At 42.2% G+C, this 20982-nt stretch overlaps 1 protein-coding gene across 1 annotated transcript in view; it reads left to right on the top strand.

The window, feature by feature from the left end:
- The window catches only part of clic4 (chloride intracellular channel 4), a 31214-nt gene extending 11780 nt beyond the window's left edge, over positions 1–19434 (top strand). Inside the window, exons 2-6 of the mRNA XM_020488172.2 lie at positions 9939–10048; positions 14098–14223; positions 14394–14500; positions 15764–15945; positions 16684–19434. Coding sequence (XP_020343761.1) covers positions 9939–10048; positions 14098–14223; positions 14394–14500; positions 15764–15945; positions 16684–16848 — 690 coding nt within the window. The 3' untranslated portion in view covers positions 16849–19434. The remainder of the gene's footprint in view (positions 1–9938; positions 10049–14097; positions 14224–14393; positions 14501–15763; positions 15946–16683) is intronic.
- Positions 19435–20982: the final 1548 nt, after the last annotated feature.

The raw sequence follows: 20982 nt of genomic DNA, 5'->3' as shown, positions 1-20982 counted from the left end.
GATCTGTTTATTAACTTGGCTTTCGAAGACTTTAGAGAGGCAGGGCAGGATAGATATAAACCTATAGCAGTTTGGGTCTAGAGTGTTACCCCCTTTGAAGAGGGGGATGACCACGGCAGCTTTCCACTCTTTAGGGATCTCGGACGATACGAAAGAGGTTGAACAGGCTGGTAATAGGGGTTGCAACAATTGCGGTGGATAGTTTTAGAAAGAGAGGGTCCAGATTGTCTAGCCCCGCTGATTTGTACGGGTCCAGGTTTTGCAGCTCTTTCAGAACATCTGCTATCTGGATTTGGGTGAAGGAGAAGCTGGAGAGGCTTGAGCGAGTAGCTGCGGGGAGGGGGGGGGGGAGCTGTTGGCCGGGGTTGGCGTAGCCAGGAGGAAAGCATGGCCAGCCATAGAGAAATGCTTATTGAAATGTTCGATTATCATGGATTTATCGGTGGTGACCGTGTTACCTAGCCTCAGTGCAGTGGGCAGCTGGGAGGAGGTGCTCTTGTTCTCCATGGACTTTACAGTATCCCAATTCTTTTGGAGTTAGAGCTACAGGATGCAAATTTCTGCTTGGAAAAACTAGCCTTTGCTCTCCTGACTGACTGCATGTATTGGTTACCTGACTTCCCTGAACAGTGGCATATCGTGAGGACTATTCGATGCTATTGCAGTCCGCCACAGGATGTTTTTGTGCTGGTCAAGGGCAGTCAGGTCTGGAGTGGACCAAGGGATATATCTGTTCTTAGTTCTGCATTTTTTGAAAGGGGCATGCAGAGATGGTGAGGTAATTACTTTTAAAGAACGACCAGGCTTCCTCGACTGATGGGATGAGGTCAATATCCTTCCAGGATACCCGGGCCTCCCACTTGGTAGCCAGACCCAGCCAATAAGAATCTGTTTTTCCCCACTTAAGTGCCCCTTCCAGATGATTCCACATGTGAAGAAGCCAGACGTGGAGGTCCTGGGATGGTGTGGTTACACATGGTCTGCGGTAATGAGGACGTTTGGACATACGGCCAAATACTCTAAAACTATGGTACAATTCTCTGGCAACAGCTCTGGAGGACATTCCTGCAGTTAGCATGCCAATTGCACGCTCCCTAAAAACTTGAGACCTGTGGCATTGTGCTGTGTGACAAAACTGCACATTTTACAGTGGCCTTTTATTGTCCCCAGCAATGTTCCCTCAAATTGTTTTCAGCACTGAGCAAACTTGAACATTGTAAAAATTCTGTGCAACTTCCAGCGCGCGTTTACTGTGAACACTTGAGGCTGTACCTGCTTTAAGTCAGTTTTAACAGTGGCCAAGTGGGCTACTGTGGCTATTTGGTCATAATGTAGGCCTACCAGAGTGGGCTACCATCAAAAACTATGGAGAAAATGTATCCCATAACATTTTAACATGGGAATAGCGGTTCTGTCATTCAGCCTACAGTAGCAGCCAATGTGGGATGTTCAATGTAGGCCTACATAAAAAAAACATTTGAAAAAAACATGCTTGGCTTGACATTAACCTGTTTATCTACTTGTCCTTCAGAGGTGACTGAACATGTTTTTTGTGTTGTTTAATGCAAGAAACCAGTTAACAAAATAAAATGCATTATTATTCCCATACCATTATTACAGAGAATCAGACAAATTCTGCTACCCTCTGACTATTGGCTACTTAGTTTATTAAAGCCTGTCTCAAAATACAACACTGCCCATTCAAGACAAAAAAAACTCTTTACTTGACTCGCTTTTCAAAGAAGTCTATAAATGTACACGTTTTGTGCTCTTGTAGGAAGCAATCACTCCCCTATTGCTGACTACAAATGATCTATAACTGGGCTAATAACTCACTAACTAGCAAAATATGAACAAAATGTGCACACGTGTCTACATGCATCTCTGCCTTTGATCTCAAAACAAAGGCATCTACTCACGACTACAGCTGTAAATACAGTCCAGTTCAAAGTAAATGGCACATATCCATATATGGCAAAGGTCTATTTGCATATAGACTTGCTGCAGCTCTGATTGGTTATTCTGCACTGGTCTGTGTAGAGTATTCAATAGAATCCTACTCTGATGCGTTCTGCCTACAACATTATCTCTTGCATAGTTTGTTTTGTTTCAGTATGTTGCATTGAAAGTGGCTAATTTTGCGTTGATTCGATCACAGTAAAGGGAAACATGAATAGTGTTAAATAACAGGGAAAACTCAAGAAAGTTGATTTGAGTTCAATCTCGTGCTTCTCTCAGTCTTGGGCCACTGTGTGCCTGCACACGCAAGCAGCTTAGAGGGAACGTAAGCCCCCAGCACAAGGTGCACCTGTGTAATGATCATGTTATTTAATCAGCTTCTTGATATGCATCACCTGTCAGGTGGATCGATTAACTTGGCAAAGGAGAAATGCTCACTAACAGGAATGCAACCAAATTTGTCCACCAAATTTGAGAGAAATAAGCTTTTTGTGCGATTAGAAAAATGCTGGCACTTTTTATTTCAGCTCATGAAACATGGGAACAACACTTTACATGTTGCGTTTATATTTTTGTTCAATATAGTTGTGACCTACTGTACCATCAGTCTTGACATGGCTCAAGATGGTCTTTACACCAGTAGCCCTACCATCAGACCGTGTCAGGGGGGAAGTGATATCATGATCTATGACCTCTCCACTGGTGACATGGCAGTATGTGTGTCTCCTGTAGATGGGGGACTGACTGAGGTCTCATTGTGCGCCGGTGGGCGTCCCTGGAAATTCTGTGACTTCGGCATGAGTCATCCTCTCCAACGGACAGACAGCTGTGTGTGTGTGTGTGACGTGACTGTTTATGAGCGTGTGTGTGCATACACGTGTCGATCCGTGTCTCTGTTGATTCAGGTTCTCTCATTACTTTGATATCAAAAGCCTAACGTTCATTGGTAATTGCCAGCTGTTGTAGCACGTGTTGCTTGCTGTAAGTGAAATGGGCCTATTCAAACCAAAAGAACATTGGGACAATGTGTAATCTCTGAGGAGTTTATGTGGAATATGATGCAATCATCAGCAACTCCTGACTAATTTTAACATGAAAAGTAAGAAGATAAATGGATAGTGCTAGGCTATTTCATGTAGTGAATGATACTTGTTCAGTAATATTTCGAAATAAGTACTGTGGGATTGATATATTTTTTTACCACATAACATGTGAAATTATGATTACTGTTGAATCCCAGATTCTGGTTTGTTTTCTGGAAACTGTGTGATCTCATGACCATATTAGGTGCTGGCCCAAAATAATTTCTTGCCTCACTTCAAATTGTATTGGTCTGTTTTTTTATCCATTGACACCCACAGAACTGTCCAACGAACAAAAGAGCTCTGTGCCTTTCCTCCATATTCCTGCTTGTTATTCCCCACAAGGACCTCTGTATTCACACTGGTGAATGTAACGGTTCTGAGACACTGCTCAGAGCAATGGAAACTTGAGAGAGAACAGTGTTAAGATGGCCTGTTTCAGCACTCAGAGAGACAGAACTAAGCCATGATTCATTGACAATTAAGGGCTTCAGACAGGGGTTACAGTGAAACTGAACTGTCTCATTACGCACGCCTGATTCCAATTCCCCTGATTAGTAATTGTATACATGTGCTCTCTTTTCACAATTGTCTTGTCGGTTATTGTTCCCAAATCTGTTGGTCTTGTCAGTACCTGTGGTTTTGGTTTTCGTGCTGAGTGTATTGTGTACTCGTTATTATGGGTCTAGTCCCGTGTATTGTTGTGCACTTGTTATTATGGGTCTCATCCTGTGTGGTTTTACCTCGCTCTTTTGTTTGGGTTACAGCCCTGTGCTTTTGTGTACGTGTTTATTTTGGGCTTCATCCCAGTGCCTTTCATGGCATGTTGTATTTTTGGGGCGAATATTAAAATCCCCTCTTACGTATTCCTGCTCCTTTCTCCAATCATTTATACAGCGTGACATTTAATGTGACATGTAGACTATTTGAAATTATGTGCGCTTCTTACATTCACCTTAATGTTTATTCAAATCATATGGTTTGGTTTCAATACTTCAAACCCAAATGACAGGTCCAGGTAGGCACAAAAACGTTGGTTAAATTGTGATTTTAATGAACGGTGCGAATTTGGAGCGGTATTTTTTTTTTTCCTGTGAGCGTGGAGTGAGCAGTTGGAAAGGACATATGGAGTGACTTCATGAGCTGGATTTCCAACCGCTCAACTCCGCTCACATACGCTGTTCCTATGTCATAAAAACAGTTTGAGTTTGTTGAAGAGGTTGTGGAAGAATGATGAGAGGAGAGTGCAAGGCAGCATGCTGCTTCTGAAGCTCAGTGTTGAGAAGGGTGTGGCTTGCGCTCTGCTTTCTTTCCCCTAGACACGTCTCACCCACTCAATCTAGCCTTTTTGTCTCCCTTTCTCCTTAACTAGGTTTATGCTAATTCCACCAGTCTATTCTATTCCTGTATTCCCTCTTCCTACACCATTCTCCCTCCCCTCTCCTCTGTCTCAGAGAAGGTAGGGCTGCAGGGAGTCTCAGTAGAAATAGCAGACTAGGGCTAGGTTCTTTGCCGGAAACACACATGTCAGATGGCTGTGTCTGCTCTTTGCTGCTGTAGCTCCAGTAGACAGCATCCCTGCCATGTTCTGACACAGAGAAAGGGTTTCTCAGCTGCTGCACTGTGTCTGGCCATCTCTGACCACTGGCTCTGCAGCCTGAGGAGAGGAGAGGAGCTCATTGCTAAAGCTGCTGCTCACTCCATTCATATACTAAACATGGCTGAAATACACGACGGTGTCCAAATACCAATAATTTCGTCCTAAAAAGTAGGCTGTTTTTGAGTATGTGACATTTTGAAAATCAAATATACTTGAAATGCCTGGATGTCATACTCATTTCGGATTTGACGACAGTTGATCATCTGCTGTCAATTAGATATGGTGATGCCGAACTGAAATGAACGAATAGCGGGAACAACGCAATGACGCATTCGCTGCACACTTTTTGTGAATTTCACAGACACAATGCATTGGAAGTGGAGGGGCTGCAAGTTTTGAGTAAATAATTTGGAAGATGGCGAATAGCAAAGCTTCTACGGTGGTGTTCAAATGTAAGTAGTTTTTGTTCTCCTTAAAATTATCACAACTATTTAATCGTACATAGATATTTGAAAACAGATATGCAGCCTGCTGCCTACCATGCCTTTAGCTAGCTACATGCCTAAGTAGGTCTAGAAGTTAACTGTTAGAACAGTAACCTTAGCTACAGGGTTACTTGCTGTTGAGCGACAACTATATTTAATGAGCTAACATATTTAATGTTAGCTAGCTAGCTGCTACTTGTAAATATCACTAGCTATAACGTTAGTAACGCGGTAGCCTATATTCCTATTTTCCACAGCGGTGCAGGTCCCAACAACTCTTCTAGTTCTCCTGACTTTGGTTCATCTGCGTTGAGCTGATTGTAGTGTTCATGCCATGCAATATTAGTTTATACCTGAATGGTTACCGCCTGAATGGGTCTAGTTTCATTGCACACATAACCTGTTATGGTGTAAGTAATGGTAACATGCACTCGTTACTGTTTCACCTTGGCGCTCCAATTTTATAATGTATGTGGCAGTCTGGCTATCTACAGAAAGTTCACACAACTCTACTTTGCTCATGTTTTGGTTAATGTTGTACTTGATCTTATGTCTTTTCAGGATCTACGTGAAGGAGTGTGAGCTGGAGGGGCCACTATTACCTGCATGGGTGAAAAAGAAGTGGGAGAACCTTAAGCAAAAATACACAGTATGCTACTGTATGTTAGCTTGACATATATTGCTGTGCTGTACTTGGCTAATAAAGTTACCCTTTTCTCTGAGAGCACCAACACTTTCCAAAAATATTTCCTATGCTTCAACTGCACATTCATGTATATAAGTGTGAAGAGAAACATGTTAGAAAGGTTCACGTATTCCAGAGAAATCTACTGTAATTGGCATAATACCAGGGCTTTACATGTAGTATGTTTGATGCTGAAAGTTATCATTTTTCAGAAGTTGAAAGCTCCCCCACTGGAGTCGACACTGAGGGAGGGGAGGCCACAGCTGCATCCTAGAAGTGGTGATGGATGAGGCGCTGGGGGGCTGCCACTCCATCACCCCACCGGTCATGAACATCATCTCCTCATCCTCCCAAGGTGCAGCTGTGGGCTCCTCTCCCTCCCAGAAAGGTCCAGTCTGGAGAAGGAGGTGACTGACAGGGAGGCACGTCTTATGACCATTTTAGAGGCCATGAAGTAGCTATGTATTTTGTATGTAATTTAATTTAGCTATTCATTTTCTAATGTTTTTGGTGAAGTCATTTTTTGGGGGATTTCAGTTTTTTTTCATTGAAATGTGTTTCTTGTTTGTAAAACATTTGATACCAGTACATCCACTGTTGGTGTGTTTTACTTTTAACATTCAAAAATACATTCGTACATCTGAGCTATCATGCTGCAGGTGACTGGTAACGATTAGATAACTTGAAAGGAAAAAGAAACATACACACTGCTCTTGCTAGCATCACTTTTTCTATTGAAGCTTACGCTTCGGCCTCTTGGCCTTTGTCAGAGATTTTTTTCAATTTTTTTGTTCTAAATAAACCATCTTTGGTATAGTAATTGATCATATTTCTATAGCGCTTTTCACCTCCCATTCCTTCTAAGCTTCAGTTGAATCTTCAATTGATACTTGCATAGACCTACGGTACAGAAGTTTACCCCAAATATGTTGTTCTAAATGCTAGCTAATTAGCTAATGTTAGCCCAAAACAACACTCCGGTGTTAGTGAAAGGCAATGGAGAAAGGTCCCTGGGTGGGGCTATAAATGATCTTGTCTGGTTCATATGTGAAGCCATAACAGAAGTTGAAAGCTCCCCCCACTGGAGTTCAAGACAACTGGGGAAAAACATGCTCTGACTTCTCTGAGCTGAAGATCACTGATGTCCCGATTTTTTTAAATTTTTTTTCTTATTTTTTTTTTCTCCCCCAGTCTGAGCTCGTTGTTTTAGAGTTCCCAGTTGTCTTGAACGCACCAAAAGTATCTGTTTCGCCTGTGGCATACTTTTTACCAAACAGTACGTGATAAATAGTACGTAGTACTGATAGTACACAGTATGCACTTTAAGTAAGTAGTAGGCAAGTCAGATTTCAGACACGGCCCATGTCCTTTATGTTTACGTACCATATTATTCTGAAAGATGCCATTCACATGGTTACCTCTGTGCAATGATAATCAGTTCTTTCTTATGAGTCTGGTTTCGATCGTCATGGGAATAGTCACCATGTTGTGCTGTCATTCCTACCCCTGACACATAGTAACCAACAAGAATACAATCTCTGGATAAAAGCAGAAAATAACACATTGTTGTCTCTATAGTCCCACAAGTATCAGCTACTGGTCTCTTGTTAGATAACAATTGCCTGAGGTTCCAAACAGAGCAATACGATTTGATGGCAAGCCTTTCATACACAGGAATCGAATCATATTGAACATTGAACAAAGGCTGTGATCTAATCTAACCTTTTGATTTATTGAATTGAGCTCTAACAACAGAACAGCAAATCCAGCCTGTAGGACAGCCAGCAGGCAGATCAAACAGAGAGAACACACTGGGCCTCCACACCACAGAGAGACAAACAGACTGTCTGTACACACCAGCAGAGTGCTGTTAGCTGGACACACTGCCAGGAACATTCTGGAAACAAAGTTCCCTATTCATTCACAAGATCACTTCAGGCCGTACCTCTTTTGAAAAAGGTTTTGGATATGTATTATTTATCGGATTTCTAGTGGTAGAGGGGGACGTTAGCTCCATGGGAATAAAACTAACGTTTTATAAATGTGTCATGAAGCCCAGCCCTATCTTGGCACAGGTCCGCCAGTCCATTACTCAAAAGGCTGTGGTGTGCCATTTTAATTAGTGTATTTGACATTGGAATGGGCCTGAATCTCAGAGAGGAATTTTCTCTTCCTCAAGATGCCCTCTGCACTGGCCAGAAGGAGAGACATGGAATGAGAAAGTGAAAGAGATTGACAGGAGGCTACAAAGTGACTGACAAGGAGAGACAAATTGATGAGCATGCCACCTTTCAGTGAGCCAAGACTTGCTAAAGTAATAGACAGTGAGAAAAGATACATACCTTTTCTTAATGCTCCTTTTACCTTCAGTCCCTGTCCTTCGGAATGAATGAATGCGGGGCATTCTTCAGAATTAACTGGCACTGAGAAGAATGGCATTCTTCTATGTGCTCACTGTCTATGGAACACTCCATAACCAGTTCTGTAAATCGAACGGGGGAAGATTTTGACAGTGTGAAAGGGGCTGAGACCATGCTTGAGTTGATCCTCTTAAAAGAGGAAGAGGCATAAGGAACTGGGACATTGGGGCCAATGTCAGATCATTTTTGTTTTGTTTTATTGAACCTTTATTTAACTAGGCAAGTCAGATAAGAACAAATTCTTATTTACAATGACGGCCTGGAGAAGACATTGTAGTCAAATTATTTGTGTTGTGTAGTTTGGGTGTCAAATCTACTAATTACTAGTAGGAGTCAAATCAACGGCGATTGGCTCCTCCAGCTATAATATGTTTGTTTACACAACCAAGATCTTTACTCATGAATATTTAATTTCACTTTCCTATTTAGTAATTACTACACACGTGTAACATATTAATGTTACATGAGAGGAGGATAGTTGCATCAAAAACTCCCTCTTCGATCTACCGTTTTTTCCTTACTCCCACAACTATTTCTGTACACACAACCTAAATCCCTGGAAACTGGGATTTGCTTGTACTCTAGAGCATCATTGATATGGAGCGGGAGTGAGAGAGGGAGAGTGTGCTGGCAGTGGTAGTTGGAGAGATCTCTGGTGTGTTTATAGGACAGTGTGTCTGCCAGCGGAGTGTTTAGAATATCTCTCTCACTGCCTCGTTTTTACTGCTGGGGCTGGAGGCCTGTGTACACTATCATAATGCACAGTAGTAGTTTGTCATGAAAGGGAGGTGAAGGTGGCAGATCTATTTTGGGTAAGGAAAATCCCCAACGTGAAAGTGGACCTGTACTAGTGGGTAGTTGCTTGTTTTTCCCCACGTCCAGAGATTGTCTGAGAACAGTTGCCTAGTTTGTCCATGTCTCTTGTTTGGATGGCATGTAGTCGATTGTTCATTTTATAAAGGACATTTTATGTAACCTTTATTTTAACAGGGACTCTCATGCTGAGACCAATTGTCTCACAGAATGGCCCTGTATACATGATTCAATACACATCAAACACATCAATATGCATGTGTTACAAATCAAAATACCTTCAGTGATGTTGTCATGGTGATGGTTGAGCACAGTGATTAGACACTGGCAGACATACTGTATCATCCCCCATCCCACTCAAATACATCAGACTCTCTCTTTAGGTCTAAAGAAACAAGAAGCTGTCCAGCTCCCTCTCAGAGTCCCTCTCAGTCACTTCAGGGGTTTGTGTTCCACTTGGCTGCCTAGTAGTGTGGATGAATGGAGGCGGCTGTGGAAGTGTGCTAAAGGGTTTGAGACAGAGGTTATCTGCTCTCTGGGACTCAGGGAGTTAGTCTCTAATCTGGGTGAAAGAATCATTGTCTGTTCAAAATAGGTCAGTGCAGTAAAACACTGCTGGTCATTGGATTGTAGAACAGAGGTCTGATAATATCAGTGTTCCAAGACTTTTATCCATTTTAAGGCTCAACCTTAACTTGATTGTGATCAGTTTACAAGAGCCATTTAAGTCTTTGTCAGCCATGTTGGATTCCCTGCCTCTTATCCTTCCAGCCTTGGTGCATTTTCTTTGTGGTTGTGTGAAAACAATGCCACGTGAATAATGCTGATGTAGTCTTACCTAATCTAACCTTCTTCTCCTCTCTCTCTCGGCCTCTCTTTCCCTCTCTCTCTCAGGCGGGAAGTGATGGCGAGAGCATTGGGAACTGCCCGTTCTCCCAGAGACTCTTCATGATCCTGTGGCTGAAGGGAGTGGTCTTCAACGTCACCACAGTGGACCTGAAGAGGTGAGGGAGACACCAGACCACCACGTCACATTAGCTAGCTTACTCTTCCACCAGACATCACACTAGTTCGCTTGCTCACTCCTCCAATACACGTCACACTATCTAGCTAGCTCAGTCCCCCAGCTCTCAACTAGCTCCTGGAAAGCCAGGGGAATATTCTCTCTCTGCTCTCCTCTTTCATTGGCTCTCAGAGCTTTTCTGGGCTCTCCACTAAGACCTTAGTAGCCTAGCAGAACACTTTGATCCAGCCACACCTCAAACAGGCACACCGCCCTAATTGCTTATTTGGTTTTCTCATGACCTTTCCAAACCCGAGAAATCTGGAAAATAAACAAGCTGCGTTTTGGAGGGGCTAATTGAGGTTGTGCTCACTTCCTCCCTAGATGTTATTTTTCTTACTCTAAAACAGGATCTAAAATGATCATCTTCCCCTCCCAAAGTAATTTGAACACTATTTAGCCTCGGCTGGAACTACAGCAAACTTTCTTCCCCATGTTCACTGTAATGCTGCCTGGCAGCTCTTTACCCAGCCATTATGTCCTTCTATGAGTCAACCTGATTATTTTTCCTCTTCCCAGGCCAAGGCTGCTGGCATATGTGTGATTATTTTCAGATATGGTCAAATGAACTCTTCATTTCCATGGGCCTTTCATCATTGCTGTTTGACTCAGACAGTCCAGTATAAAGCAGGCTCTCTGATGAAGTGTTTTAGAGGGGAAAGCTCATCCACGTAGATGCTTTTCTATCGCTTTGCATCTCTTCTCCTGAGAGAGCTCAGAAACACTGCTACCTCTGCCAGGGTCGGTCCTGAGGGTAATCTAGACAAGACAAGACTGAGTAGTACCAAGAGCAACCTTTTCACTTTTGAAGGTACTGGAAAGTTGTCTGTGAATGTTGTCTGTGGGTGTCTGAGAATGTTGTTGTTCGGTGTCTGTGAATGTTGTCTGTGAATGTATTTGCGCATGTACGTCTGTCTGTGGTGAGGGTGTGTAATGGGAAACAAGCTTCTGGAGGTCTTGTAAAAGGCAGTGGAGGATGTCCGCCCACTTAACAGTGTTTGTTTCCCCCTCTGTCAAACATGTCTTTGTTCAGACCAGGACTGATAAATGCTTCACTTTTTCTCCAGTCAACAGAAAGGCAAAGTATTGCAAAAGAATTTGTCTCATTTTATCCCTTTTTATTACTATATGGAACTCAAAGACATTACATTTGATTTACTACCGTGCCACATTGATGTGATTGTGAGTAGCCCACTTAGTAAGGAAAGATGTAGAATTCCGATTTCTAATCTTATATTTTGCAACCTTGGTATGGAAAACTATTTTTGGCCCAATTCTATGACTAACATGTCTATGATTTAAAGCCTTTTTATTTATCTTCTTGAGTGAACACTTTTACCTCCTCCCCCTTAATGTTGCCATGGGGCAAGTGTGCTTCCTGTGCTCATTCCAAAGGGTTGAGGTCACTTCCTGTTTTGGTGCCCCTGTGACTTGTTGGTCCTACAGTGCCTTGCAAAAGTATTCGGCCCCCTTGAACTTTGCGACCTTTTGCCACATTTCAGGCTTCAAACATAAAGATATAAAACTGTATTTTTTTGTGAAGAATCAACAACAAGTGGGACACAATCTTGAAGTGGAACGACATTTATTGGATATTCCAAACTTTTTTAACAAATCGAAAACTGAAAAATTGGGCGTGCAAAGTTATTCAGCCCCTTTACTTTCAGTACAGCAAACTCTCTCCAGAAGTTCAGTGAGGATCTCTGAATGATCCAATGTTGACCTAAATGACTAATGATGATAAATACAATCCACCTGTGTGTAATCAAGTCTCCGTATGAATGCACCTGCACTGTGATAGTCTCAGAGGTCCGTTAAAAGCGCAGAGAGCATCATGAAGAACAAGGAACACACCAGGCAGGTCCGAGATACTGTTGTGAAGAAGTTTAAAGCCGGATTTGGATACAAAAAGACTTCCCAAGCTTTAAACATCCCAAGGAGCACTGTGCAAGCGATAATATTGAAATGGAAGGAGTATCAGACCACTGCAAATCTACCAAGACCTGGCCGTCCCTCTAAACTTTCAGCTCATACAAGGAGAAGACTGATCAGAGATGCAGCCAAGAGGCCCATGATCACTCTGGATGAACTGCAGAGATCTACAGCTGAGGTGGGAGACTCTGTCCATAGGACAACAATCAGTCGTATATTGCACAAATCTGGCCTTTATGGAAGAGTGGCAAGAAGAATGCCATTTCTTCAAGATATCCATAAAAAGTGTTGTTTAAAGTTTGCCACAAGCCACCTGGGAGACACACCAAACATGTGGAAGAAGGTGCTCTGGTCAGATGAAACCAAAATTGAACTTTTTGGCAACAATGCAAAACGTTATGTTTGGCGTAAAAGCAACACAGCTCATCACCGTGAACACACCATCCCCACTGTCAAACATGGTGGTGGCAGCATCATGGTTTGGGCCTGCTTTTCTTCAGCAGGGACAGGGAAGATGGTTAAAATTGATGGGAAGATGGATGGAGCCAAATACAGGACCATTCTGGAAGAAAACCTGATGGAGTCTGCAAAAGACCTGAGACTGGGACGGAGATTTGTCTTCCAACAAGACAATGATCCAAAACATAAAGCAAAATTTACAATGGAATCGTTCAAAAATAAACATATGCAGGTGTTAGAATGGCCAAGTCAAAGTCCAGACCTGAATCCAATCGAGAATCTGTGGAAAGAACTGAAAACTGCTGTTCACAAATGCTCTCCATCCAACCTCACTGAGCTCGAGCTGTTTTGCAAGGAGGAATGGGAAAAACGTTTAGTCTCTCGATGTGCAAAACTGATAGAGACATACCCCAAGCGACTTACAGCTGTAATCGCAGCAAAAGGTGGCGCTACAAAGTATTAACTTAAGGGGGCTGAATAATTTTGCACGCCCAATTTTTCAGTTTTTGATTTGTTAAAAAAGTTTGAAATATCCAATAAATGTCGTTCCACTTCATGATTGTGTCCCACTTGTTGTTGATTCTTCACAAAAAAATACAGTTTTATATCTTTATGTTTGAAGCCTGAAATGTGGCAAAAGGTCGCAAAGTTCAAGGGGGGCGAATACTTTCGCAAGGCACTGTATGAGTGTGTTTCACATCTCCCCTTATAGGGACATCTTAACCACTGTACGTACGCACATCACATTGCATTTTGACTTGGCTTGCATGTGAAGCACTCTTTGGATAGGTCAGTGGTAGGCTGTTCTCTGCATCAAAGTTAATTTGCTCCACATTATTTTGTCACTTAACTCAGTCAAGGCAATGCTAATACTTCTACACTGTATGACCTAAAAATGTTTTTTTATTTTGCTTTGTAATTTAGTGATTTGGTTTGTGTGGGTCATTATAAAACATGGGGCTTTGTGCTGTTGACAGGTCCTTCATCACATCCTCATTATGTTGTGTGTGTTCTCATCATATCTCACCTCCCAGACACCTGGAACAAAACAAGCCTGCTCTGAGCACTGTGGACAGAGGAATGAACTTGGCATACACACACATGCACAAACACACGTACACAACCCTGTTGAAAATAAATTCCAGCCCAGGGTCTGTGTGTGTGAGGGGAGCGCTAGAGAAGGCTAGAAAAGTCTGGAACAGTTCAGCATGGGACAGGGAATTGTGTCCTGTCCGTGGGCCACAGCCACCTCCAATGACCCGAGAAAGCAATAGAACTGGGCCCTGGGAAGAAACAGAATAACACTAATGATAGTTGATGATTGTCAAAGACTAGACCGAGACCAGATGGATTATAGGGATATAAAGTGAAAGGTTAGTGAGTAATCAGTGACGTCTCAGTTGTATAGTAGTAGTATAAAACTTTATCCCCAGGGGGAACTTGGTTTTGCGGCAAAGTCATCCATACAAACGAGACAGACATTTCAACAACATTAAGGACTTTACACAGTATAAGGTATGCATTGCATTTGGCTGATATGGGTATTTACCAGTGTGTTGTGACATGCCCACTAAATCCCCTGTCTTCTCCTCTTCCCAGGAAGCCTGCAGACCTCCAGAACCTGGCCCCAGGCACACACCCTCCCTTCATCACCTTCAACGGGGAGGTCAAGACAGACGTCAACAAGATAGAGGAGTTCTTGGAGGATGTCCTCAGCCCACCCAAGTGAGTCATCTCGTCTGGGTGGTAACAGCTCGTCACGCCCACTAAGCACATCACACTGCCTCCAAGTGTAGATACCTAGGTTTTGTTATTATTATATTTTTTTTACAGTATACACTCTGCTTGTTTGAGATCTAACCAGGTGTATCGTGTGTGTGTGTGTGTGTGTTTAGGTTCACCAAGCTTAGTGCCAGACACCCTGAGTCCAACACAGCTGGGATGGACATCTTTGCCAAGTTCTCAGCCTTCATCAAAAACTCAAAACCCAATGCCAACGAAGGTGAGCTTCCACTCCCTATAACAGAATTAACAAGCACACACATAAACCTATGTGCTTCAACAGTTTTGTGGTTGCTAGGTGACAGCAGTAGCCTGAGGTCATTGGTGGCTGGGTGACAACGCAGAGGAGGGGGGGGCTGGCTAACATGTCAACATAGAGCTTTTGTTCTCTGTGGTGGCCTCTCTCTGTCCCCAGTACCATTCCTGCCACTGTCCCCCTGTACCCCATGTCACCTGGCTGGGCTCTCTAAAGAAACAACCGAACAGCCTGGTAAAAACAACAGAGCGAGATAGTCTGGAAATGAGCTCACAGCAACTCTCTTGTCTCCCCTGGCTTTTGTTTAACAGGCATGCCACAGCTATAAATATATTGCCAACAGACATGTTTTGTACAAGACAACAGATGACAGTATACTGTAGCTTTGCCTCAGTCATATTGGCTATTGTTTCTCTGTCTGTATGCCATGTTAATCTGGGGTAAGCTGTTTATGACACAGTATCAGTTCATGTCCTCTGGTATCTTGGATGGTATGGTTTCTTTCTATTCTCCACCCTGTGGAAATATTGACCTATCGTTATGGTTGGCTTTGAATGTCTTCAGGGCTATGTCAACAGTACTTTATTGCTGAAAGTCATATCTGAATGATAGGCATGCCCTATTTATAGGACAGTCACACTGTAAAATGTAAAACACAATATGCCCAGTCACACACTCTCCAACTGGCTTGAATACATAACATTCCAATAAGTTGAATTTGCTCAGTGAGCCACAATTAGTCCAACCCCAGCTATCTATTTTGGTTGTATGAACTACTCCTTATTTGGGCTCTCAAGATAATGCCAAAAACTGGGATCAAGGAATGTACTCCCTCAAAATACTTCAGCAAGGCAGCTTAAGTTCTGCCATCTTGCTATAAAATGCCGCCCTCGCGTGGCATACTACAGAACTGCTGTGTGTATCCTGTGGTGTCGGTTTGAAAAGTGGTCTAGAATACTCAACACAATGCAGGCAGGCTGGTTTGTGATTGCTATATGCAGTTTATAGTTGTTGTGCTAGTGTTGTGGTAATTACCACCAGGGACACCTGAAGTCAATCTTAAATGAATCATTATTTAGTATCAGCAAGCTGGAGAGGTTCCAACAAACTTAGTTAGAGATGATAAATGTTAGAGATGATAAATGTTAGAGATGATAAATGTTAGAGATGATAAATGTTAGAGATGATAAATGTTAGAGATGATAAATGTTCCTTTTTTTGCTGTAGGTCTGGAGCGTGGGCTGTTGAAGACCCTGCAGAAGCTGGATGAGTACCTGCGCTCCCCACTGCCCGACGAGATCGACCACAACAGCATTGAGGACGTCAAGACCTCCTCTCGCAAGTTCCTGGATGGTGACAACATGACACTGGCTGACTGCAACCTTCTTCCCAAGCTGCACATCGTCAAGGTAAGAGCAGAGGCCAATAAACATGACATTATACACTGAGTGTACAGAACATTGTATACTCAATGCTCTTTCCATGAGATGGACTGACCAGATGAATCCAGGTGAAAGCTATGATCCCTTATTGATGTCACCTGTTAAATCCACTACAAGAATAATTGTTAAGCCTTAAGACAATTGAGACGTGGATTGGTGTGTATTTGTGTCATTCAGTTGGTGAATGAGCAAGACAAAAGATTTAAGTGCATTTGAACGGAGTATGATGGTAGGTGCCAGGTGCTCTGGTTTGCGTCAAAAAACTGCAACGCTGCATAGTTTCATGTTCAACAGTTTCCTGTCTGTATCAAGAATGGTTACCGACCAAAGGACATCCAGCCAACTTGACACAACTTTGGAAAGCATTGGAGTCAACATGGGCCAGCATCCCTGTGGAACGCTTTTGATACCTTGTAGAGTCCATGCCCCGATGAATGCCCGTCCATGCGCAACTCAATATTTTGAAAGTGTTCATAATGTTTGGTATACTCAGTGTACACACACAGTTGAATTCTTATTGTAAAATGGAATGCTTATTTTGGACAAATAGAGTACATCTTGACACAGCAAAGCCCAGAGCACTTAGTGATTTATGCATTCTGCTACCCAAATCATTTTGTACCATCCTCGGCCTACAGAGGGACCTCTTCTCTAGAAGTTTATCTAAGACTACATTAATTAGTCAATGTCCCCCTCCATCCACAGGTGGTGACCAAGAAGTACAGAGGCTTTGACATCCCCAAGGACATGATAGGTATCTGGCAGTACCTGCAGAACGCCTACACACACGAGGAGTTCACCAACACCTGCCCCAGTGACAAAGAGATCGAGATCGCCTACCAAGACGTGGCCAAGAGGCTGATCAAATAGGCCCCCCCCCCCCCCCCCCCCCTTACACCCAACACTGGGACTGGTCTGTTTAGACACGAGAAAGAAAACTATGGACTACCTTTCCTTCTCTCCTAATTTCGAGCAAACACAATGCATGAGCTCCTTTGTTCTTACTTTTCCCTTTTATTTTTGGAGATCTCTTGAGCACATGAAGCAGCTCAGAAAGTTTACTGACGGTCCATTGTTTCTAACTTTTTTTTTAGGTTTTCTCTTTGATATGATGATTTGAATGGCGATCTTTCAGATCAGACGCAGGCTGGTGTGTATCAGAGCTTATCAGTGTTGGAGGGCAATCTAAACACACTCCTTATGAAGTGGCCTTCTGGCTGACCCTCTGTCTCCTCATGGGAATATGGTCACAACCTGTGTTTTTCTGTTCAGCTGTTCAATATTAATTTGCTTTTTAGGCTTGCTATGAAAGTGAAAATTACAAGGCTGAAATTGTGTTTTGTGTTTTGGCTACAGAGTTGATTTATGCAGTGTTGAAAGACTCAGTGTTTTTGGCTCTAGAGGATAAATGAAGGCAGGTTTCACTGCATGTAGACAGACGCTAGGCCAAACCACCGAGTTTGACATACTGGTGCGATATGCTTCATTTTACTGTTACATTGCTAAAGTAAATTGCAACAACTATAATAGAAGTAAGGCTACATGTTTTCCATGCTCTGATACCATTTTCCTCCTTGACCTTACGCTGAGCTCAGTCAGGGCTTTCCGAGATGTACCTGTAGCAGGTGCTTGGATGAGATGTTTTCAGCTCAGAACAATGGAACCTGAGATTAATGAAATATGTAGCAATGAAATATTAGATCATATCTAGCAGGGAAAAAAAACCATTTAGACTTCATCACTGCATTGCCTCACATCACTGCTCCATATAGACACTGACACTCACTATTTTACCAGAAATAACATCTGTTTTTTATTTTCTCCTGTAAAGCATGAAGGGAAGTCTTTAGCTTGTGTTGTTCTGGCAGCAGTGGTAGCTTATATTATACTTCAGCCACCAAAAAGGGCACATTAATTCTGGTCTCACTGTGGATTGAATGACTCCTGCTATCTAAACTAGTGAAGTATAAAAACCACACACTTTCTCTTTCTCCCATAGAATACAGAGGAACGGTAATGTGCAGTCAGGCATCAGGGAAGATGACACTAAAGATATTTATGAGAAAAGGAATCGGGGCGAGGAGAATGGTAATGTAATGAATATCATGTAGGATTTCATTTTCTCATTATTTCAAATGCTCTCAAAAGGTAGTGAATGTATTCTTTCGTAGTTCCAAAATGCTTTAGTGTGGATAAAGCAAAAATATATATTGTTTTGTTTTTTATCTCCTCGTGTTTTGCCGCCATCTTTTCAGACATTTGTTGTAATACACATTTCATAAAAGGAATTGTAAATATTTGTTTTGATTATTCAGAATTCAATGTGTACATTTTGTACACTTATTGGTTTGATTTTGGGGAAAATAGGCATTTTTTACCTGCTTGGGTTTTAATACTAGAAGACATCTCCTTTGGCCTTTTTTGTTTTTTCCTGCGCAGAAGGTTTTCCAAAATCACTGTAATGACGTGTATGTCAATGTCAGAAGAAAATATCCAGATTTTTTAAAAACAATATTGACTTTATTGAAATAAACCTCTTATTGGCACTCTGGTTTGTAGCTGTGATTGCTAGGGGCTGTTCCAGAACGCAGGATCAATAAGATCTAAAATCAGTTACCTAGTGGGCCTACAGTCACTGTACATGTCATTATGTTATGGGTGATTGAGGGGAGACAGAGCAGAGGGGAGTATACTCCAAAGCAAGATCAATGCATTAGCCAGGTAACTTGCCTTAATATTCTGAAATCACTTTATATTTTTTCACAAAGATGGACCATGCCCATTTCAAGGTTAACTGCTTCAACAACCAAAAATGCATATCTAAGTTTAGCTTTCTTAATGAGTTAGAGAGGTATCTTCGGTCAACTCTGATCAGGATAACCGGGTCATATGAAAGTGGCTCACCTTTTAGCCAGGTAAGTTTATATGGCAACGAATCCTTCAGAACTAACCTGCTCACAGCTAACTCCACCAGTGGAGTCTGGTGGGAGGAGCTATAGGAGGACAGGGTCATTGGAATGTAATAAATGGAACTGAGTCAAACATGGTTTCCATATGTGTGATACGTTCAATTTATTACTATAAGCCAGCCCTCCTCTAGCTCATCCCACCAGCCTCCACTGAACTTCACTCACCCTGAATTAAATGACTGAGCCACGATTTGAGGACCAATGAAATCAGATTCCTTCCCTCTTGCAAAGATTGCGTCATCATCCCTTTCATTTGAGATAGACTACTGATTGAATATTTTATGAATCAATTGTTTTTGTGTAAAAAAAAAAGTTATGTTAAAATATGACATTACACATTTAGTAATGACAGAATGCATTTTAAACTTCACGCACAGTATAAACACTTGTAGGATGACAATTTTTATGATAAAAGTTGGAGAAGATGTATTGAGAAGCACACCAAAGTCGGTGTTAAAGATATGTAATAAAAGCCTATTTCAAACTATAGCCTGCTGAATTTGCACGATGACTTTTCTTTCGGCACAAATTTAAATGCGGAATTGACTCGCCCATGGAATAACGTTTCAGCATTGTCTCAATGAAGAGTTTAGCGTTCGACTAGCCATGTGCGACATGCACGCGAAGTTACAAGCCTGCTAGTTATCAGCAGGCTGACGAGCAATCTCCACCGTTGTAGTATAGATGAAGTCTGAGCTGGAATGTGAAGCTGGTTAGCTTTAGGAAACCCTGAGTAGATCTAGCTTGCTTCAGTGGATACCCCTCAGTTTGTTCATTAACTGACCTCCTCATAGTTTTCACTAAAGTGGAATGAATGTCCACCCTCCTTCCAACTGAAGATGCCTTCACATTCAGACTTCAGCTGCTTCATCATGTTTTGGACCCTGTCTGCTCCTAATTGGAACTATTTCCTTGTTGCACTGCACAAACAAGTTCTACTGGCAAGCAGGAAGAGGTGCAGGGGTGTCCTCCAGATCATTAAAGTGTCACGTTTCACTCCCAGACATTCTCTTCTGGCTAAATAACATTTTCACACTGTCTCTGTCTTTCCTCATAACTCACACAGAGGAAATCCACCCAGACATAAACAGATGGATTGGAGCTGTGTGTGTGTAACCAAAACAAGGCTGGCTATCATTCAGTCAGACCACAGTTATTAGGGGTGAGGTGAGTGTGGTGTATTATGGTAATTGTGTAATGAGGGAGAAACCAGGAGGGGTTGTTGTGTGTCTGATATGGTAAGCCTTTTCTGTGTTCCAGGGGAGAGGCTATAAGGACACTCCTGACCTGTAAAACGACTAACTAAACTCTAAAACTGACCGTAACCCTAACTGTAACCTAATTTGAACAAATTCTGAAATTAAATATCGCTTTGCAGGTCAGGAGTGTACATATAGCCTTTTCTGTGTTTCAGTCTCTGCTCTGGGCGTGAACAGGAAGGCAGGAGCTAGATCACCAACAGGGGGAGCTAGTCACCATAACCATAAGCATTGTGTCAATGTGATGTTATCTCCTGAGAGAGACAATGACATGTTATGAGTGTATCTCTGGTTACTATATGGTCATAAAATATGTTTTTGAGCAAGTGGTTGGAAGGATTTTTTTAACCAAACAATATTAAATGCACTAATATGACAATTGTTCAGCCAATACCCTTGTTCTTTAGAACTGAATATGTATTTAGTTTATATGTTGGTATCTGTGGTCACATAAGAATCCAATAGAGACTATATATTTTGCCATATTCCCAATTAATGTCTGTTATCATAGTGACTGACTGGTACCCTATGGCGTGTTTTCATGGATGCCATGGGAAGCCAGGCTTCCCCAAAAAAAAGACAAAAAAGAAAAACATTAAAAAAAAAATTCTTTCATCTTTGTGTTTCAGAAATTTCCTTCAATTTGCAAGAGGCTGAATGTATCTCACTGGAGTGATTATCCAAGCGAACGGAACAACGCCCCGCTGTCTCTGTATGAGCTTCACTCAAGCCGCCAAGCTTACCCTAGTAAAACTGACTATCCTACCGATCCTCGA

This window comes from Oncorhynchus kisutch, linkage group LG7 (genome assembly GCF_002021735.2).
Source record: "Oncorhynchus kisutch isolate 150728-3 linkage group LG7, Okis_V2, whole genome shotgun sequence".
In the NCBI taxonomy this organism is placed as follows: domain Eukaryota; kingdom Metazoa; phylum Chordata; class Actinopteri; order Salmoniformes; family Salmonidae; genus Oncorhynchus; species Oncorhynchus kisutch.
Note: the sequence above shows the minus strand (reverse complement) of the source record. Positions and strands in the feature narration are given on the sequence as shown.